Here is a 21,065-nt window from a genome sequence, read left to right as displayed (position 1 = left end):
CTGCAGCAGTGTGGAGCAATCTGCACCCCAGTTGGTGTTGCTCTGGCAGCGGAGGGCATTGAGGTGCTGACAACACTTCTGTTTAAGCTGACGAAGATGAGGAAGCCAAGTCAAACAAGTGTCGAAAACCAGACCTAAGAATTGATATGTCTCCACTACAGTGAGTGGATTGTCATTAAGGTAAAGTGCTGGTTCCAGATGAACAGTATGACATCGACAGAAATGCATGACACACGTCTTCATGGCGGAAAACTGGAAGCCATGGCTTGAGCCCATGACTGTGCCTTGTGGATGGCTCCCTCAGCAACACCAGAGATGAAGCAGCAGTACGAAATGCAGAAGTCATCTGCATACAGATATGGTGAGACAGAAGGACCCACAGCTGCTGCTATACCGTTAATGGCCACTAAAAATACACACACACACAATACAGAGCACTGCAGGACTCCATTCTCCTGGATATGGATGAAACTATGGAAGGCACCAACTTGGACACGGAAGGTGCAAAGCGACAGGAAGTTTTGGATAAAAATCGGGAACAGACCTCCGGAGACCCCACTCACACAATGTGGCAAGGATATGATGCCGCTAGGTCGTATCATATACTTTACGTAAGTCAAAACAGATGGCAACCAGGCGCTGGCGTCTGGAAAAGCCTGTTTGGATGGCAGACTCGAGGGACCCAAGATTATTAGTGGTAAAGTGACCCTGGCAGAAGCCGCCCTCACATGGGGCCAGTAGGCCACGTGACTCCAGGACCCCACCCAACTTCCGACACACCGTACGTTCCAGCAGCTTACAAAGAACGTTGGTGAGGCTGACAGCTATCAACATCAAGTGGGGTTTTACTGGGTTTGAGCACCAAAATGAAGGTGCTCTTCTGCCATTGCAATGAAAGATGCCATCGCACCAGATCCAGTTGAAGATGACAAGGATATGTCACTTGTAGTCAGATAAGAGATGTTTAATCATCCGGCTGTGGATCCGATCAGATGACAATGTGCAAGGGCACTGAGGAGCTCCCACTCTATAAATGGGGCATTATAGGATTCACTGTGGTGTGTAGTGAATGAGAGGACTTTCCCTTCCAGCTGCCGTTTGAGAATGCGAAAGGCTGGGGGGGGGGGGGGGGGGGGGGGGGGGGGGGGGGGCGGTGTAATTCTCCGATGCAGAGGATCTAGCAAAGTGCTCAGCAATTGCATTTGTGTCGGTAAATAACGCGCCATTTATGGTAACACCGGTTGGGATCTGGTACCCTAAAACACATTTGATCTTTGCCCAGACTTGGGAAGGTGATGTATGCACCCAATGGTCAAGATGTATCTCTCCCAACACTCCTGCTTCCGTTGTCTGACAACAAATGCGGGCATGGAGCCGTTTAAAGGCTACGAGGTGCTCCAGTGAAGGGTGCTGCTTATGTCGCTGTAGACCTCCGCTGATGCTCCATAATTGCTTCAGCGACTTCTGGCGACCACCAAGGGACTGCCTTACACCTGGGGCACCCTAAAGAGCGAGGGATTGCGTTTTCTGCCACAGAAACAATTGTTGTAGTCACCTGCTCAACCATATCATCAATGTTATCACGTGGGATAGGTTCAACTGTGACAGCAGAGGTGAAAGTTTCCCAGTCCCCCTTGTTTAAAGCCCATCTGGGCAGGCGTCCGTGGGCCTGATGCTGGGGCAGTGGCAGGAAGATGGGGAAATGGTCACTATCACACATGTCGTCATGTGCTCTCCAGTGGATAGATGGGAGAAGTCCTGGGTGATAAATCAATGGCCGCGTAACTACGATGAGCCACACTGAAATATGTGGTGGCCCCTGTATTTAAGAGGCAGAGGTCGAACTGAGACAGCAAAGTTTCGACATCCCTGCCTTGGCCAGTAAGCACAATGCCACCCCACAAGGGTTATGGCGTTAAAATCTCCCAAAAATGGAAAAGGTTTAGGGAGTTGTTCAATCAGTGCACCTAATACATTCAGGGGTACTGCACCATCTGGAGGAAGATAGACATTGTAGGCAGTTATTTCCTGTGTTGTCCTTGTTCTGACAGCCACAGCTTCAAGAGGGGTTTGATGGACCCACAGTGTCACTACAGACTGAGTTTAGGGCATAAACGCAAACTTCACCTGACACTCAATTATAGTCGTTATGGTTCCTGTAATATCCCTTATAGCCGCCGAAGGCAGGGGTCCGCATTGCCAAGAACGAGGTTTCCTGGAGGGCAATGCAGATAGCAGGTGTAAAGCTTAACAGTTGCTGTAGCTCAGCCAGGCAGTGGGGAAAACTGCCGCAATTCAACTGGATGTTGACATCATCGTGAGACTGGGAAGGCATGGAACATTCAATAGGGCAGTTTACACCTCAGAGTCACCTGCTGCCACCGACTTATTGCCTGAGCAGTCTATATCCACTGTGTCTGAGGGTCTGGCAAGATCTAAGTTGTCAGTGGATGCCAGAATCTCCACCCCACCCTCAGACACAGAGCTTGTAGGTAGCAGTGGCGCGGGTGCCACTGCAATTTCCTTGGTCTTAGGGGTCTTCGTTTTGGATTCTGTGGCTGGGAGGACTTCACTGTCTCAGTCTCCGGGACTGAGGATGAGTGTGAAGCCCTACAACCAGCTGCTTTTGAGCTCTTCAGCCACTGACGGGTGTCATCTTTCCCACTAGCAGAAACCTGGAAAGGGAGTGACCCAAGGGACCTCTTCCTAGCGAGAGAAGCCAAAGAAGACTTATGCTTCTCCGGCTTAGAAGTGGAGACAGACGTCCCCTATGGTTAGTGGGATGTTGCTCCCAAAGTAGGTGGTGTGGGAGCAACAGGGAGGGAAATGCCCCCACCATCAAGGGGGCAGGTGTAGTCTTCCGGCTCTGAGAGGTGACCTGGGTTGGCGGAGCTGATGGTGCCAGAACTGTTGTAGCGGGGGCGTAAAACGATGTCATACGCACAGGATATAGGAGTTCAAATTTTCTCTTAGCCTTAGTGTAGGTCAGTCTGTCCAGGGTCTTCTACTCCATGATTTTTCTTTCTTTCTGGAGAATCCTGCAGTCAGGCGAGCAAGGCAAATGGTGCTCTCCACAGTTGACACAGATGGGAGGTGGGGCACATGGAGTATTGGGATGTGATGGGCATCCGCAATCTTGGCATGTAATGCTGGAAGTACAGTGGGAAGACATATGGCCGAACTTCCAGCACTTATAGCACCGCATCCGGGGAGGTATATAGGGCTTTACATCACACCGGTAGACCATCACCTTGACCTTCTCAGGCAATGTATCCAAAGTATCACCCTCGAAGGCAAAGATGAAGGTACCGGTGGCAGCATGATTATCCCTCGGACCCCAGTAGACACGCCAGACGAAATGTACACCTTGCCGCTCTGAACTGGCACGCAGCTCGTCGTCAGACTGCAAAAGAAGGTCCCTGTGAAATATAATACCCTGGACCATATTTAAGCTCTTTTGGGTGTGGTGGTTACAGAAACATCCCCCAGCTTGTCACAAGCAAATAATTCCCGTGACTGTGCAGAGAACGCTGTTTTGGTCAAAACTGACCTAGATCTCATTTTGGACAATCCCCCCACCTCCCCAAACTTGTCCTCTAAATGCTCAACAAAAATCTGGGGCTTCATCATCATGAAAGATTCCCCATCAAATCTCGAACATACAAGGTACCGGGGCAAATAAGATCCGCTGCCATCCTTAGCCTGACATTCCTCCCATCGTGTGGCCAGGGAGGGGAACGATTTGGGGTCGTACTTCTGTGCGTTGAATTGAGCTCGTGAACGCTTAGAGACTGCTGGTGTTTCACCACCAGCAAGAGATAGTGGACTACGCTTCATCATGTGCCATCCACCCTGATGCCACCCTCCAACTAGGGGCCTTCCCCACAGGTGCCACCCAACCGCAGCAAAGGCCACCTGGCAGGATGGCCACTGCTGGGAGTCCCGATGTTCCAGGAGGATGGGCATCTACCCCTTAGCTTAAATGGGGAGTTAACAGCGCAGGCATCAGCAGAGCGATCCCTGTGTGGTCAGGGGGCTACAGCCCAACAGGGTACATGGCGGCCCCACCACAATGGGCCGGCTACCGTGCTGGATATCAGGTGCAAAGAAGTCCATGGTCTTCGTCGACACAGAAGGCGACACTGCACAGTGCGTGGTGGAAAATGCACCCTGGAAGGTGCCCTCACCCAAGAGAAGGAGAATGAGTGGGACTGAAATGTGACGACGAGAAAGTGGGCTAAAGACCTCAATGCACAATGGACATGATGCACCATGCAATGCACACTTCCCCAATTGGCTAACTCTTCGGAAAAATTTTGAAGAAAGGAGGTCAAACCCCAGGGTACCATCATGTAAAGGCCGAAACATGTGAGACTCCTTTTAGTCACCTCTTATGACAGGCAGGAATACCTCAGGCCTATTCTTACCCCAGAACCCACAGGGGAAGGCAGCAGCAGTACACAAGCACTAGCAAACAACTGGATACTGGAGTTTGGGGTATGTGAGATGATAGTGATGGATCAGGGAGCCAACTTTATGTAGGATTTGTTCAAGGAATTGTGACTTAGCCATTTCTGTGTGAAAAAAAATGATGGTTAGTCCTTTACATCCTCAAACTAAAGGAAAAACAGAAAGAGTGCATGGAACTACAGAGAAGATGCTACGATATCACACATCAAATTTGGATGTTTATTTATGGGGTTGGGTTATTTTGGGGAAGGAGACCAGACAGTGAGGTCATCGGTCTCATCGGATTAGGGAAGGACGGGGAAGGAAGTCGGCCGTGCCCTTTGAAAGGAACCATCCCGGCATTTGCCTGGAGCGATTTAGGGAAATCACGGAAAACCTAAACCAGGATGGCCGGATGTGGAATTGAACCGTCGTCCTCCCGAATGCAAGTCTAGTGTTTGACCACTGCGCCACCTCGCTCGGTGTTTATTTATGATATGTGGTCTCAGGGTACAATTCAAAGTAGCACACAAATACAGTATTGTTAACTTATGAGGTAGTATATAGCCATAAAATACCATCGCCATTTGACATGTTCAAAAACAAGAAGTGTAAGACAGGAGAATCTGTTAAAGAGTTTGTGAGAATAATAAAGGAAATACGGAACAGGGTGCGTAAGTCTAACACCAGGGCCCTACAAAGGCAAGAAGAAGCAGTGAGCCACAGAGCAAGAATACTACAATACACAGTTAACCAATGGGCAATGTTATCAACATCTTATACTTCAAAGTGGAAGATGAAAAAAAGTATTGCAAAGCATCAAGGGTCATATCAACTTCTATACACTATGTCTCCCATGAGCGTAAAGATTCAATTACCAATAAAGATGACAATTTTACGTGTGAGAGACATTGAAACTGTTTTGAGGGTGCCAGGAGTTATTCCAGGAATTATGGATTTGGACCAGAAGGGAAAAGTGAAAAAGAAGGTACAAAGGAGCGAGTGAGAAGTTTTGAATGAACCAATGAGACGTAGCCGGTATGTATTAAGACCTAGAAAAGAAGTACAGATTTATGTTTTGTGTTTGTTAGTAGTATGGACAAGATAAACTGTTGCGGGGCAGCAGGTGACTTCAGTGAGAAGAAAGGGTAATTCGTATCCCCGACCTCAGCTATTGATTGTCATCAGTACAGAGGCTTTGCGGAAGTAATGCTTTGAAATGAGGGATACTGAATGAATTTGTCAGGGTAAAAGTGTAGTGGCTGTTATTAGTTGCAGAGGAGCTAGATGGAAGTGGATTATTAATAAACTGGACATTTTATGAAATAGTGGGGCCAACTACCTACCGCAATTTCAGGAATAATCATCTAAGCATTTTGCAGCCTTGACCGTAGTCGCCATGAGAACTTAGAGAGGTGTTACACCTACCTTGGCTCAGCTGCTGTTCAAATCCTGATGGACTGGATTCTCAGAGCCTAGAAGGCACCAGAGGGAACTGTAAGTTAAGCTAAAAGGAACTGACAGAGCTTAGGATAAGTAGTGCATAAAAGAACGCAATGACAAAAGTAATCTTGAGTAAGTAACAGACCAGAGCCAACTGGGCCAGCTGCCAGAGAAATTGTCACTATAATTTTCCATAAGGATGATCTGGTTTAAGGCAACACGAGGGAATGGATCTTAAAGAGGCGGGCAATGTGGTGCAACAACCCATATCTGGTCAAAAAAGTGCAGATTGTGGGGTAGATGGCAGCAGTGACAGCTGCAGGCAAGAATGGGTGTCATGCCTTACAATATACAACACAGCCATTACAGCATTGCAAGGCAAGCCAGCCTGGCAAGTCGTCGACACAGCTGACTCATCTGTACACGAGGGAAAGAAAGCAGAAGCCCCTTCGACACTTACAATCATGGAAGTGTTTAGCATATGTGGTGTAAGGCACAGCAAATCCCAAGCAAGCACAGCCCAAAAACATACAAATACCTAAGCGCTTTGCACTAAAGTCACTTGTGTTACTATCACAATACTGCTATCATGGAATGCCGTTCTTGGACCACAATTCTACTCTGTGACAGGGCAGTCTGCCTTAAAACCACAGGAGCTGAAGCCACCACCGCATCAGGCCAGCACTGGCCCTGGGAAGCCGTTTTCTGGTTATCAACACAAGGCAGTGGGTCACAGGCATTACATCAACTACCTGCCAAATGCTCAACAGAGTTGGGAACATGATCCTTGCCATAGCTCTCACGGCCATAGATTGGAGGCTGTTGGGACCAGAGTCAGCTGATGACATGCTCTGTCAATAATGCTGGGCAGCAACACAGAAGAGGTTGTTGGATGTCTCAGCCAAGCCATTACAGTGTGGAGCTGTACTAAAGCAACTTGGGAACCTGGTTGCACAACATCCCACTTCAATGCAGAGTAAGTGTTGCAACACACACAGGCCCACTGAAAAAGACAACTAAATATTTAAGCTTACAATCAAAAGGCCTTCTTCACAAATAGAAAACACACACGTGTGCGCGCACGCATGCACACACACACGGCTGCTGTCTCTGGCCGCTGTGGCCTGAGCCAAGCCACATGTGTGTGAATTGTGCTTGTATGAATGTGTGCGCGCTTTCTATTTCTGAAGAAGGCCCTATGGCCAAGAGCTTAAATGTTTAGCAGTCTTTTCGTTGTGCTTGGCTGTGACTCTACTATCCTTTTCATAATACTGTCATCGATCCCATTCTGTTGTATATATGATTATTGGGAAGAAAAGGCAAATTGATTTTATTTCTACTGATTAAGAACAAAAGTCTTTATCATATATCAGATGCTCTGTTACCCCATCCAAAGCTTTGTTTCATCTCTGTAACGTAGTCTGTCAACGACACACTCCGCTTTCTGTTACTAAGCTATCTATAGACTCCACTCATGCAAGAGGTGATACAATTAATGCGTAACACTTTAATCCACCCAAAAGTGTTTTGCTATCCACACAATCAAAGGTTTTGGCAAGGTCACAAAATAAGCAACAGGATTTTTTTCTTGTTTGGCTTTTCCAATATTTCATTTATGAAGTCTTGTATTGTTTTCTCTGTGAAGTATACCCAACAAAAGATAAACTGAGAGGTAGTTCACAACAGCTTTCCTAAAACTGAAGTTTACCACTTCTTCTCACAAGTTAACTTTCAAATAAACAACCCACATGCCACATACAATATAATGTATTTGATGATGATAGATTATTACATGGATACGACAATGTGGTACAAAATTTCCAGATGAGCACTGTTATTTTGCATAATTAAATACTCTGCAATTTGGTGTCTTTTGGCATGTAGCCTACTAGTACCCAAACCTAGTGGTTACACTGACTATAAACTTTTCATTGTGAATATTTCGGTGGTAGTTGTTTTTTCCCCTTTTAATTTCGAAATGCAAAATGCAAACAAAAATGTCCATACAGTTGTCTGTGGCAGTTCTTGAAAATCCCATTAATACTGATATTAGCCTCCTGAGTAACACACTTGGAAGCATACATGCTAATAGTTCTGAGAGCCTACAGGAATACAAAAGGAAATGTTTTACATTTCATAAGGCAGTTACAGAGTACATATAACTGGGAAGTATTTGTATGTGGAGAGTTCAGTATATATTTTGTCTCAGAACACTGAGAGTTATTGATGTCCAGCTTTGTTTCGACTCCAACAGCAACTTTTCCATCAAGATTAGGACACTGTGCAGCAGTGACTGACAATACATTTCTAAATCCAACTATTTTGAATGAAATAGGTGTGAATTCCAATAAATTGTTTATGTGATCATGATGGTCAAATGGCAGCAATAAAGCATTCACATCTGTGACAGAATTGTAAACACTGACTCAATTACAATATTTAGAGAGAATTTACAGGATGAAAAATGGGAAGAAGCTTAAATGAAACAACAAGTTTACTGTTACCAGTCACTCTTTATTTATCTCCACGATGCATTTCAAAGGTTTAAACCTCCATCATTAGGTGGATTTACATTTGTGTGTGTGTGTGTGTGTGTGTGTGTGTGTGTGTGCATTGTGTTACGAATTTTTGAAGGACCTTGTGGCACCGTCTCCAGTGGTCTCAGGTTCCTTTCACTGTTGTAACACATAACATGTATACTGTCATATGACAGTATACATGTTATGTGTTACGACAGTAAAAGGAAACTGTGATCACTGGAGATGGTGCCACAAGTTCCTCCAAAAAATCGTAACACAACACACACACAAATATCATACTAACAAATGTAAATCCAGCTTCTGATGGAAGTTTAAACCTTTGAAACGCATTATAAACAGTGACTGGTAACAGTAAACTTGCTGTTTCATTTAATGTCAATAACAGTCATGGTAAAGCCTAGCCTAAAATGTTCGCATTTAAAGGGAAGAAGTTTAAAAAAGACACAATAGATGTGATGTGTAATTATTTCCTAAAAATATTCTCAGAACATCAGTTTTCCTTTAGAACAGATGAGGGACATTTACAGTAGACACTTAGAAGACGGATATCCTGTACTACGATGAGAGAGCTTTATTTAATGCATTGGACTAGCTCAAATCAACACTTAAGCATGTCATAAAAAAAGGGGAAAACATTAAACTATTCACAAAAATAAAAATTCTGAGAACAATGAAATAATAATGTGGAGTGTTATTAGACATAAAATGATTAAACTCTGCAAGGCAAATGATTCTGAACTCCCAGATGACAGAACTAATGAGGATGATGATAAAAAATTAAAATCATCAGCCACAGCATTCAACCAATTCTTCCAACAGTACATAAAACAAAGAAAAAATGGTCCACCAAAAGCTCAGCCAACAAACTTATTTAGAAACACAATGCATATCAACCACCAGACATCAGTTTTACCAACCAATCTGTTAAAGAGGTCACAAAAATCTTTAGGTCACTAAGTCTTCTGGCTATGGTGGTATCTCAGCCAAACTACTAAAATTTTGTGCTGACTTCTTGTTAGAGCCATCCTTGAGTTAGTCTGATGACTAGTCAGTGAGTCAGGATGTATTTCTTGAAATATCGAAGTATGCAGCAGTTGCACAACTACACACATGTAAAGATAAGAATCTGGCCTCTAATTATACACTCCTCAGTTCAGTTTCTGCAGAGGCTTCTCTACTACACATAAGCTCTAAAATCCAGTTCTAGTATCACTGGCCAATAAAAATTACCCTGCTGACATTTTCTACAATTATCCTGATGCATATGAATTTGTGGGTCATAGCATTCTGCCAAAGAAACAGAAGAGATATAGCATTAAAGGTCTTCCCTAACATGCATACATCACATTAGCAAATGACATGACAGGTATGAGGATAAATTTTGAGTGGAGAAAACATTAAATTGTGGTGCACCAAATGGTTGAGTGTATGGCCTGCTCCTGTTCCTGGTCTACATACATGACTTACATGGGACACTAGAGGACTCTTCAAAAACTATAATGTTTGCTGATGATCACAAGTATGTTTAGCTGGCCGAAGTGGCCATGTGGTTCTAGGCGCTGCCGTCTGGAACCGCGAGACCGATACGGTCACAGGTTCGAATCCTGCCACGGGCATGAAAGTGTGTGATGTCCTTAGGTTAGTTAGGTTTAGCTAGTTCTAAGTTCTAGGGGACTAATGACCTCAGAAGTTGAGTCCCATAGCGCTCAGAGCCATTTGAACAAGTATGTCTATAAAAGATCCAAACATGGCTACACCAAACAACCCAGGAGAATAATGAAACATCTTTACAACTGGTTCACTGACAACAGCTCAACCTTTATTCCTACATGCACACTCGTTTCATGCAATTACAAACAAATAAAATAATTTACAGTACATGACAGAGATCAATGGGCAAAAACTGAATGAGGCTACTTATGTTTAGTTTTTGGCCATCCAGATTGATAATAAGCTTACATACAAGTTATGAACAGTTCAGTTCTGCCTGATCTGCACTCAGAAATCACTTACATGTGTTGACCTGCAGAGAGGATTGCTAGTGTACTTTGACTCAATTCTGTTCTATGGCGTAATCTTCTGAAACACTGTTATTAGGGTGAAAAAGTGCAATAGAAGATTGTGTAATGCTGACAATTGATTACGCCTACCTTGCACAAGCTTCGTCACGGACTTTGGGAGTCTTATACTTACATGCCAATAGATGTACTCCCTAATGGTATATTTTATTAATAGTGTGAATTTTGGTTGAAATCTATGTAAACAACATAATTATAAGTCTGAGTAGATTAGTGCTAGCCCTAATCTGTTGGCAGATTCTACCTTCTAATGTAAATTTGACACGTTATACATCCCTGAAATCTCTCCTTCACTATGAGATTTACAGAATACAATCTAGGAATGAATAAATGAATGAATTAAACCACCTCCGACCGTTGTGGAACGGAAAAAAAGTCGTTTGGCACGACGACCTGGAAACAGACGAATGTTCAATACGAGACGTCGGCTTTGACCAGTGACACAAGAAACATGCGACAAACTCTGTAAACAATACGATTATAACGTGATGATATTTATTTTTCAAAGGGGCCAAGATATACCACAATCAGGGTTTTTTTCCGTGTCAGATTCGTTGGCCTCCCAACAACAAAACTATGAATATTTATGTACCGAAATGAGACGTGACAGCAGCCACTAACAATAAGTCACTGACTACAGGCAGTGAACTTCCCTCTTGACCCAGAGAGTAGGAATAAATTATTTTGTTTTACCGTCATACTCGTTATTCACTTCCACCTCTCTTAGCTCAAAGTGATCACTTCTCTTTTATTCCTAATCCCCGTCTCGCTACTCTACCCTCCAGCCTCCGTTTAGCCTAACAGTTGAGTTTCACAGAAAATGGTTCAAATGGCTCTGAGCACTATGGGACTTAACATCTAAGGTCATCAGTCCCCTGGAACTTAGAACTACTTAAACCTAACTAACCTACGGACATCACACACATCCATGCCCGAGGCACGATTCGAACCTGCGACCTTAGCGATCGCGCGGTTCCAGACTGAAGCGTCTAGAACCGCCGGCGAGTTTAATACAAAATTTGACGTAGGCTGGAAATAAATGTATACAAGAAAGAAATAATATAGAAGGGCATTTTGTTACAAACTGTTGCACTCACCGATGTTACAACCCAATCAGGTCCAAAAGTAAAACAATGTTTACAATACAAATCATCTACATCTGGGATACTTGCAGATTCAATTTGTCCGTTTACAGAAACCAAGAAAACACCACTTGACATTATCAGTGACACACACACATTGTCACTGGGAATAAACAAATTTCTTCCTATAGTTAATGATACACGTCCTTTGAATAATCACAATAAAATTTTATAACACTGTTTCGCTGAAGTTTCCGATTCAGTACTAACTACTCGTAGACGGTAGACTCCTAACACTAACAGATATTGTGTGACGTCATCATGATAACATTGATGTGTAAACACTGTATCGAAAACGTTGGAGACGCCAAACCGCGGTTGCAAAATCAAAGATCTTGAGCGCAATGGTCAATTCTCCGACGAGTGTTTTAGTGCATATTGTGGATGAATATCGAATATAAGTCACGAGAAATGCAAGATGGATCCAATACTTTAACTGAGTGTTTCACTTGTTACTAAGATTTTAATGTTGTGGCAGCTTGCGCATAAAATGCGGTAAATAAATATGTCCAGTGAACAAAATTATGTGATCGCCTGCAAAAACAAAATGAAATAAAAAGTAGAAAGTGATATAATCACTAGGGTTCAGCAAATTTCCGGGCAGTTTCAAAGACAGTGGGTTACTAGTAAGTAGTGACATTTGCAGCAAAGAAACTAAAACCTATTTACACGAGCCTTAGATGTTCGTTTGCTAAGTTGCCAGAGACAGAGAGTGAGACAATAGGTCGTACTGCGCATGGGCGCGGCGCGTTTGCGCAACTCGTCGGTGAAACTAAGCACTGTCGGCGTGTTCCAACTTTGCCGACAACAGTTGCATGAGTTTTGAGGTTATGTGTGTCCGTAGAGTGTAGACAAACTGATATATGAAGTGGGGAACGGAGAATACTGTTCGCTTTTAGGATATCTATGCTCTGCATAGGTGTTAGTGGGATTTCAGGGATGCCGATTACAAAAATAAGCAACATATTGCTGCTCCTGAGACCTTCACGTATGATCAGACCATAGATAGGCTGACAAAATCAGAGCATCAGGGCAAAATTTATTGAATTAGAAGCACATATACAACTGAATTAAGAAAAATACAGGCAAATGAAATTCTAGCTGTGGAAATGCTTCCGTCTACAAGACTAAAATCCCATCATTCGAGTTGGCCTGCATCCTTTATTCAATATTCATCTATTTAAAAAGTCACAGCAGCGCTCCCCATTCACATATGTTTGAATTTTAAAAATGCACCAAACAGTGGCAGTATAGATCTCAATACCCTTTGTGATGAAATCCATTTTGAAACATCAGGTCTAGTAATTGAGATCCTTAAGCTAATGGTAGTAGTAGTGTACAGGCCATCTAGTGGTGACCCCCAAATCTTTCTGGAGAAACTTGAGGAACTCTTAATGTACATATATATACCGAAATGGAAAAAATACAATATTGTCATTGGAGGGAATATCAATTCAAGTTTTGATGTCCTGCAGGACAGAAAAACTGTGACAGAGCTCCAAAATGTGCTTCAACAATTTAACCTGTACTATGTTAACTGCAAACCTACCAGAGACTCATCCTGTCTAGACAATACATTTACAAGTATTAAGAGAACTTGTATGTCCACTGATGTAATTAGTTTCCCTTTCTCAAACCATGAACCAGTATAAATGAAAACAAAATCAGACACTTTACTTTACCCTCAAAGAGATTCCTAACTACCAAGAATTAGAAACTGTTAAATTTTTAGGTGTTACTATTGACAATAAATTGATATGGGAACCACACATTAAAAATATATTGCCTAGGCTTTCAAGAGTTATTTATCTAATTAGAAATTTAAGAAGACATTTTCCCAAAGACTATGTGAGATCAGCATATTTTGCCTTCTTCCAAAGCATCAGCTCTTATAGAATCTTACTGTGGGGTAGTAGCTGTCATGTAAATGACATTTTACTTTTACAAAAGAAAGTAATAAGAATAGTAATTATGATAAAACAGAACATTGTAAACCTCTGTTTATTAAACTGCAGTGTCTTACAGGTGTAAACTTATTCATCTACAATGTTTTATTGTACATTAGAAACAATGTCTCTAATTTTGTGTTGAGAAGTGATATTCATAGCCATAATACTAGAAACAGAACATCTGTAGACATGCCATATTATAGATTATCAAAATCGCAGAGCTCCTGCCTAGTTCTTGGACTATGGATGTTTAATAGACTAAGTGCTGACTTTAAAGAACTGTCTGTAAATATTTTTAAAGCTGAATTATATAAGCAAGTAGTGAACAATCCGTTTTACACCATTCATGAACTTTTTGAAGATGAAAATACTGTATTCTAACGTGTACCTGTTTTATGTAAACCAATTTACATCGATATAGTAGTGTACGTAGAAATATATGCTCTTGACTTTGTCTATTGCTGTAATCAGCGGAATGACAATAAATTTTTTATTATTACATGCAGATCTATCTTCAAGAGAGTGGTTTGCAAACCATTCTATTCTCAATGTGGCATGCTTCGAGTAATTACTGCTGTTAATAATTATTACTGTTAATCTTAATAATAATTGGTGTTAATGAAAAAGCGTCATCACCAACTAAAACCGCATATGTAATGCACGCAATGTGATATGTAATTTCAGTTTTGGTGACAGTGCTTCATGCATTACCGTATCTTTATTCCTTACCGCATAATTAACTCTATTTAGAAGAAACGTGAGGCGCTCTGGCGACATTCTAAGATAATTAAAAGAACTTCTTGGTCTTCCATTACAAATTATTTCAGCAAGGATGCTGGGCAACCGAGCTGACATCTTTCCTTCATCCAGTCACGAATCGAAACACGTTTCTTATTATTTTTTTCCTTATGCAGCGATTCCACGCAACAAGCTTTAACTCCATCACAACTCATTTGAGGTGCAGCTGCCAAAACTTTCGTTTCAGACACGACTCAGGAAACCACAAAACGACGAAACTGAAGTGTATACTGGTTTCGTCATATTTACAGTCAAATATGAAACAATTTACCTGCAAATACGAAGATTTACACATGACTATGTATCAGGAGGAAATGAGCTTGGGGTCACATGATCAACAATGGATGAATGACATCAACCGTCAAAACCTTCTTGAGAAACCTTGATGGTGCCATGACATGACGTACGTGATGGGATGGCCAGTGTGGATGCCACCATTTGAAATGCATTGCAGAATGTTTTGATGGACATGACATGACATGTGGTAATGGCCAGTGTGAAGTGACCTTAAATGTCCCTTCATTTTGCTCTTCAAAACTAAGAGCTTACTTTTTTCCGGTTTCAAATGCAAATTGTTGTAGTGTCTACGAAATGTCCATACCAAATACACAGCAACTACGAAGGAAATCCATTTGTACTACCTACCTATTTAATATTCTAAAAGCCAATTCACACTGGCCATCACATGATGTCACGTCACATCCAGTAAAAACATTGTGAAATGCATTTCAAATTATTGCATCCACACTGGCCATTCCATCCCGTCATATCACGTCATGGCACCATCAAGGTTTCTTGAGATTTTGGCGGTTGATGTCATTCATCCATCGTTGATCATGTGACCCCAAGCTCATTTCTTCCTGATACATAGTCATGTGTAAATCTTCGTATTTCGTTTTCTCATAGCTTTCTTTGTTGATATCAGTTGTTTGTTGGTCATTGCTTGTTATAAATTGTTTCATTTCGTTACTTCTTTCAATATAATTTATAAGGAATGACAAAAGATTAACTGAAACAGTGATGTAACAGTCTGAATTGTATGGCATTGCCGTCTATTACATTTATAAAGTGGATTTTTATACATACTGGTACCATATTTAATATTTTACAATGGAATGGATTGCAATATGGGTGCACCTTGGAGTGAAAAAAGTATTGCGTGTAGAATCAGATTGATTAATTGGCGGAGTTTATTTTAATGTTGCCATGCATTTGTTGTGTTTCGTGAAGAAATGGAATGAAACCTTCAGACACTGCAAGTTGTTTATTTAAAAATGTGTTTGTGACAGTCTCATTTAATGTTAAGTATCTCTCTGGATTGGATATGAAACAGTTTTTCAAGCATCAGTTATCAATATTTATGTGGTTTCACTAGCTAACCCCAGAACAAATAAGGCATTTGAACTATTGAAAGCCAAATACAAGGTGTAAAGAAAACCTACAAGTCTTGAATGGAAATGTATAGAGGGAAGTGTGAGTACTGCACAACAATTTGCACTGGATAAGCAACCAAACTTAACCTCAAGCAAACCGATAGCAGCTCATAACACTGGGCTCGTTTTAGTAATTCTGGGTGTAATTTAATGCAATAAATGAAAAAGCTGTTGCTTTGACATTCTAAAATATAAACTCCAGATTCCTCTTCTTTGAATCCTTATATAGTGAGTGAAATTCCCCTTATATCCAATCTAATTACATGATTCTGATCCACACTCTTTTTTTCGTTGTTTTGCTCTTCTGCCTTCCTTCTCTAATATAAAAGGTATGTCTGCAACCTGCAAACAATTTGAATCCAATAACTGTCAGTTTCATATAAATATGCACTTCAACATCAATATGTATAAGCTACCACATACTGTGTGTCCACTTCATGTGTACAAATAGTTTAAAATCATCTTGCAAAGATTTCAGTTCCCTGGGGGGGGGGGGGGGGGGGGGAAATTGTTGAGGCAAGCCATTCAAGTTGAGATCACACGACATGAAGTAACTTGACGGACCATGACGTGATGTGACGGACATTGTGAATTTGATGACCAGTTGAATTTGCCTTGTTCATAATGGCACAGAACCGTCATGTCAAGGTGTTTTCACACTATCACATCATGACATGTCAAGTCAGTTCAAGTCTCATGATCTCGACTTTTTTGTTTGCGGAAACTTCTTTGCAATTTGGTTCTCAACTGTTTTTACGTGTGAAGAGCACATACACAACATGGTAGTTCATGTGTGTGGATGCTAGAGTCCACATTTATCTTAAAATGACATTTATGGACACAAATGATTTACAGCTTGTAGGAAGACAGAAGTGAAAAAAAAACACAAAAAAAGGAGTGCTGGTCCAAAAAATGTCATTAAGTGAAATTTCACATATTATACAAGGAGTCTGAGGAAGAGGTATCTACATTTTAATTTTAGGAAATTGCAGCATCAGGTTTTTTTTTATTTGCTACATCAAATTGCACTCAGAATTACTAACAGGAACACAGTGTTACGAGCTGCCATCACATGCCACGAAAAACTGGTTTGTTTGAGGTTAAGTAGTCATATCTCGCTCAATTCCTTTCTCTTCATTATTTACAGGTTACATTTCCGTCTTGTATTTGGCTTTTAGTAGTTTAAGTACCTTATTTGTTCAGGAGTTAGGTAGTGAAACCACGTAAATACAGTATGTGATCAAAAGTATCCGGACACCACCAAAAACATACGTCTTTCATATTAGGTGCATTGTGCTGCCACCTGCTGCCAGGTACTCCATATCAGCGACCTCACTAGTCATTAGACATCGTGAGAGACCAGAATGTTGCACTTTGTGGAACTCATGGACTTCGAACGTGGTCAGGTAATTGGGTGTCACTTGTGTCATACATCTGTACATGAGATTTCCACACTCCTAAACATCGCTAGATCGACTTTTTCCAATGTGATAGTGAAGTGGAAACGTGAAGGGACACGTACGGCACAAAAGCGTACAGGACGACCACATCTGTTGGCAGACAGAGACCACCAACAGTTGAAGAGGGTCATAATGTGGAATCCAGACCATCACACAGGAATTCTAAACTGCGTCAGGATCCACTGCAAGTACTATGACAGTTAGGTGGGAGGTGAGAAAATTTGGATTTTATGGTGGAGTGGTTGCTCATAAGCCACACATCACGCCAGTAAATGCCAAACAATTCCTCGCTTGGTGTAAGGAGCGTAAACATTTGATGATTAAACGGTAGAAAAACGTTGTGTGGACTGACGAATCACAGTACACAATGTGGGGATCAGATGGCTGGGTGTGGGTATGGGAAATGCCCAGCGATCGTCTTCTGCCTGTGTGTGTGTAGCGCCAACAGTAAAATTCGGATGTGGTTGTGTTTCTCATGGAGGGGTCTTGCACCCCTTGTTGTTTTGCGTGGCACTGTCACAGCACAGGCCTACATTGTGAGCATCAGTGTTCAATATTTATGTGGTTTCACTAGATAATGCCAGTACAAATAAGGCACTTGAACTACTAAAAACAAAATACAACAGTTAAAGAAAAGGAAACGTACTGAGGGAGATATGAGTAATTCACAAAAATTTGCACTGGACCAATAACTTAAGGCCCATCCACACGCAACGATCTGTCTGCGCAAATGTCTGCGCACATCACTGCTGCGCAGACAGATCGTTGCATGTGGACAGAAGATTTGCACCAACATGAGGTGTGTGCAAACCTGGAAGTTGGAGTTGGAGGTTTGAGCGAAACGTCTCAAATCTGTGGGTTCAAACCACATCTGCGTAGACAAGTTGGAGCGTGTGGACAGGAGATCGCCGCAAATCTGGCGCGAGACAGCTGTTTGCTCAGTCTAGTGTTTGTATTTGTGCGCACAGGGCATTAAAATGGCTGATACTCTTTAGTGTTCTAGAGAGTTTGTAAGTGAATTCATTGAAATATATAGAAACCACCCATGTTTGTGGAAGATTAAAACTAAAGAATATAGTGACTGAGACAAAAAGACAGCAGCATACAATGCTTTAATTGAAAAATTGCGGGCAGTTGACGCCTCGGCAAACAGAGAAACAGTAATATATGAAAAAAATTCGTTGCGAACTGGTTACCGAAAAGAGTTATCCAAAGTTCAGAACTCTAGAAGATCTGGTGTAGGAGTAGATCAAGTATACCAGCCAACGCTATGATATTTTGATCTGCTTTGCAGCCGTTCATGAGGAGAAATTGTTCTTCTCATACAAGTATTTTTTCTCATAATATGAGGGGTTACAAGCTGTAAGAGATAATTATAAGTTTCGACATCCATCCGCAAATAATTTCGTCAGTCGTTAGGTTCGCCCAGCAGCTCTCGCAGTAAATTTACGTGAGAAAACTGCTTTCGCTTTAGCAGCCACTGTCTATACCATTTTGACCGCTTTCTCTGTTCCCTGCGGTTGGTCTGAATGTTTTTTCCAACACAAGTTGCGAACACAGACCACAACAGAACTCTCCATCTCTATATTTCAAAATAACTAAATTAAATTTTTGACGTTAACGGGGAGCGTAGTCGCTTGCCACTGATATTTCTTTTCTACACCGACAGATGGCGGGCGAGTGGTAGATTGGGGTTTGTGTCGTGTGAACACACCACATTTGCAGCGATCTTTTGCATGTACAGACATCTGCGCCGATGTCTGCGCAGACAGATCGTTGCGTGTGGACCGGGCTTTAAGTTAACCTAAAAATAAATTTATATGAGATGCGATGGCAGCTCATAGCACTGTGTTTCTTTTAGTAGTTCTGGATGTTGTTCGATGTAACAAATGAAAAACTGATGCTTCCATTTTTCAAAATAGAAAATGGAGAATCCTCTTCTCGAGTTGCTTGTATAATGTGTGAAATTCACCTTCTGCACCACGAAAAGACATTTTTGCAGACCCCACACTGTCTTTGTGCTGCTTTACACTTCTGTCTCTCTTCACTCATATACAAGTTAACCCTGCAAGCTGCAATCTATGTTAGGCCAATACATTCATTTTCGTACGAATGTGGACTCCAATATCCATGCACAGAAGTTAACCCGTCCTGTACGTGCACTGCCCGCATAAAAGCAGTTGAATATTATCTCCTGAAGATCACAATTCCGGCGAAAACAACAGTTAAGGACAGTGAGTTGAGATCATGTGACTTGAGTGGACTTGAGGGTCTTGACGTGACGGACAGTGTGAATACACCTTGACGTGACGGTGCCGTGACGTGACGGATAGTATGAACTGGCCTGCTGATTAGACCTATGGCGCCATATCCAGATTTATAGCTAAAGAGGACATAAAAAGTTGAACGGAATTTTGACCATTGAATTTAACAAATAGTGGTTAACTGTCAGTTGTGTCTTTGTAATATAAATACAACGATATCTGTTTGAAGACATATATGAATGAAGAAGATCAAATATTACTTTGCTAGGTGTATGTGTATCAATACATTTAAGTTGTGACGGCTGAAAAGTTTGTATGCTAAAAGCCAATCAAATAAAATAAATAAATACAGAGAAACTTACGCCATACCGAGATCACGTGACTTGGCCGGTTTTGTTGACAATACAAAACAGAGTCTTTGCTATCGTTTCCAAGGAGATTAGTTTTAAATCAGTTATGTTTTTGTTTTGCATTGTGTGCGGTGTGAGGGTGGGGAATAAAGTTGAGTGATTCGTGAAGGTGATTTTCGTGACCACGATGTGCTGTGTTTCAGAAAGTCCTTCGTACGCGTGATAATTACCGTTCAGCCATCGTAAACATACTTTGATTATTTAAAACGCATGAAATGGCAGCCATACTGCGTGTCAAACGCCGTTGCGACGAGGATCCCCACGAAGCTCTATTATTATCCTGCAAGAGACTGAAACATGATGAAACTCCAGAGAGTAACTCGCATTCTTACACAGCGCTGCTTCAGTTTGCCGGCACGATTAACACACAGGTTACGTCTGTCGATCTCTTTTTCGATATCATAATGTTTGTAGGCCAATTGGTAGCATGTTCTTGTGTACCTTCTAATCTGTTGTCACCGGTTCGTTAATCAAAACATATAACGAACGTATCAACAACAAAAGTACATCAAAATGAAATTAGCCGAAGCACTGACAAATATAGAAACAGAATGAAAATAATCTTCATGATTTGTTGTGACAGCAAGAGGGGGCCACATTATGGAGCAGTGATAGTGCACATGATTTTTAAAAATGCTTATAGTGTCCAAAGCCGAGGGATGGAATCTCTACTTTGGTTTTCTCCTGTTTTTGGTAAAATTTACATCGGAAGTGTAGAAAAATGAGCAGTATTAAATTTCATAAACACCGTTACTGTGGGAACACGCACTACATCTCAGTACACTATTTAAATTAAGGTTTTGTATCGTTTGCCAGACTGTCTTCAACATTTCCCTTGCAATTATGTATAGTGCCCGTGCAATTATGTATAGAAACGATTTTGTCAGTCACCTCCCTGGGAGATATCCTCCTCATCATTCTACATGTTGTTGCAGTTGTTTAAGGATTGTGGCAGTACTAAAAGGGCACCAGACGCCATCACATCTCTCACAAACTGCAATGGTGACAGTCAAGTGATTATACCGTGGTCAGAATAGTTTGTTGAGACGTAATGTGTTTTCCCTAAGTAATGGTGCTTGCATGGCTTGATATTACCCAT

General features: G+C 41.7%; 2 protein-coding genes across 2 annotated transcripts in view; one reads left to right on the top strand and one right to left on the bottom strand.

Moving 5' to 3' along the window:
• The window catches only part of LOC124798701 (B9 domain-containing protein 1-like), a 50,038-nt gene extending 37,798 nt beyond the window's left edge, over positions 1-12,240 (bottom strand). The window contains exon 1 of the mRNA XM_047262211.1: positions 11,608-12,240. Within this exon, the coding sequence (XP_047118167.1) occupies positions 11,608-11,730 (123 nt within the window). The 5' untranslated portion in view covers positions 11,731-12,240. The remainder of the gene's footprint in view (positions 1-11,607) is intronic.
• A 7,760-nt stretch (positions 12,241-20,000) lies between these two features.
• Positions 20,001-21,065, top strand: part of LOC124798140 (probable RNA polymerase II nuclear localization protein SLC7A6OS) — a 71,286-nt gene continuing 70,221 nt past the window's right edge. Inside the window, exon 1 of the mRNA XM_047261418.1 lies at positions 20,001-20,337. Within this exon, the coding sequence (XP_047117374.1) occupies positions 20,182-20,337 (156 nt within the window). The 5' untranslated portion in view covers positions 20,001-20,181. The remainder of the gene's footprint in view (positions 20,338-21,065) is intronic.

The sequence above is a fragment of the Schistocerca piceifrons genome, chromosome 5, assembly GCF_021461385.2.
Source record: "Schistocerca piceifrons isolate TAMUIC-IGC-003096 chromosome 5, iqSchPice1.1, whole genome shotgun sequence".
NCBI classification, from domain to species: domain Eukaryota; kingdom Metazoa; phylum Arthropoda; class Insecta; order Orthoptera; family Acrididae; genus Schistocerca; species Schistocerca piceifrons.
The sequence above is the reverse complement of the archived record's forward strand: the minus strand, read 5'-3'. Positions and strand labels throughout refer to the sequence as shown.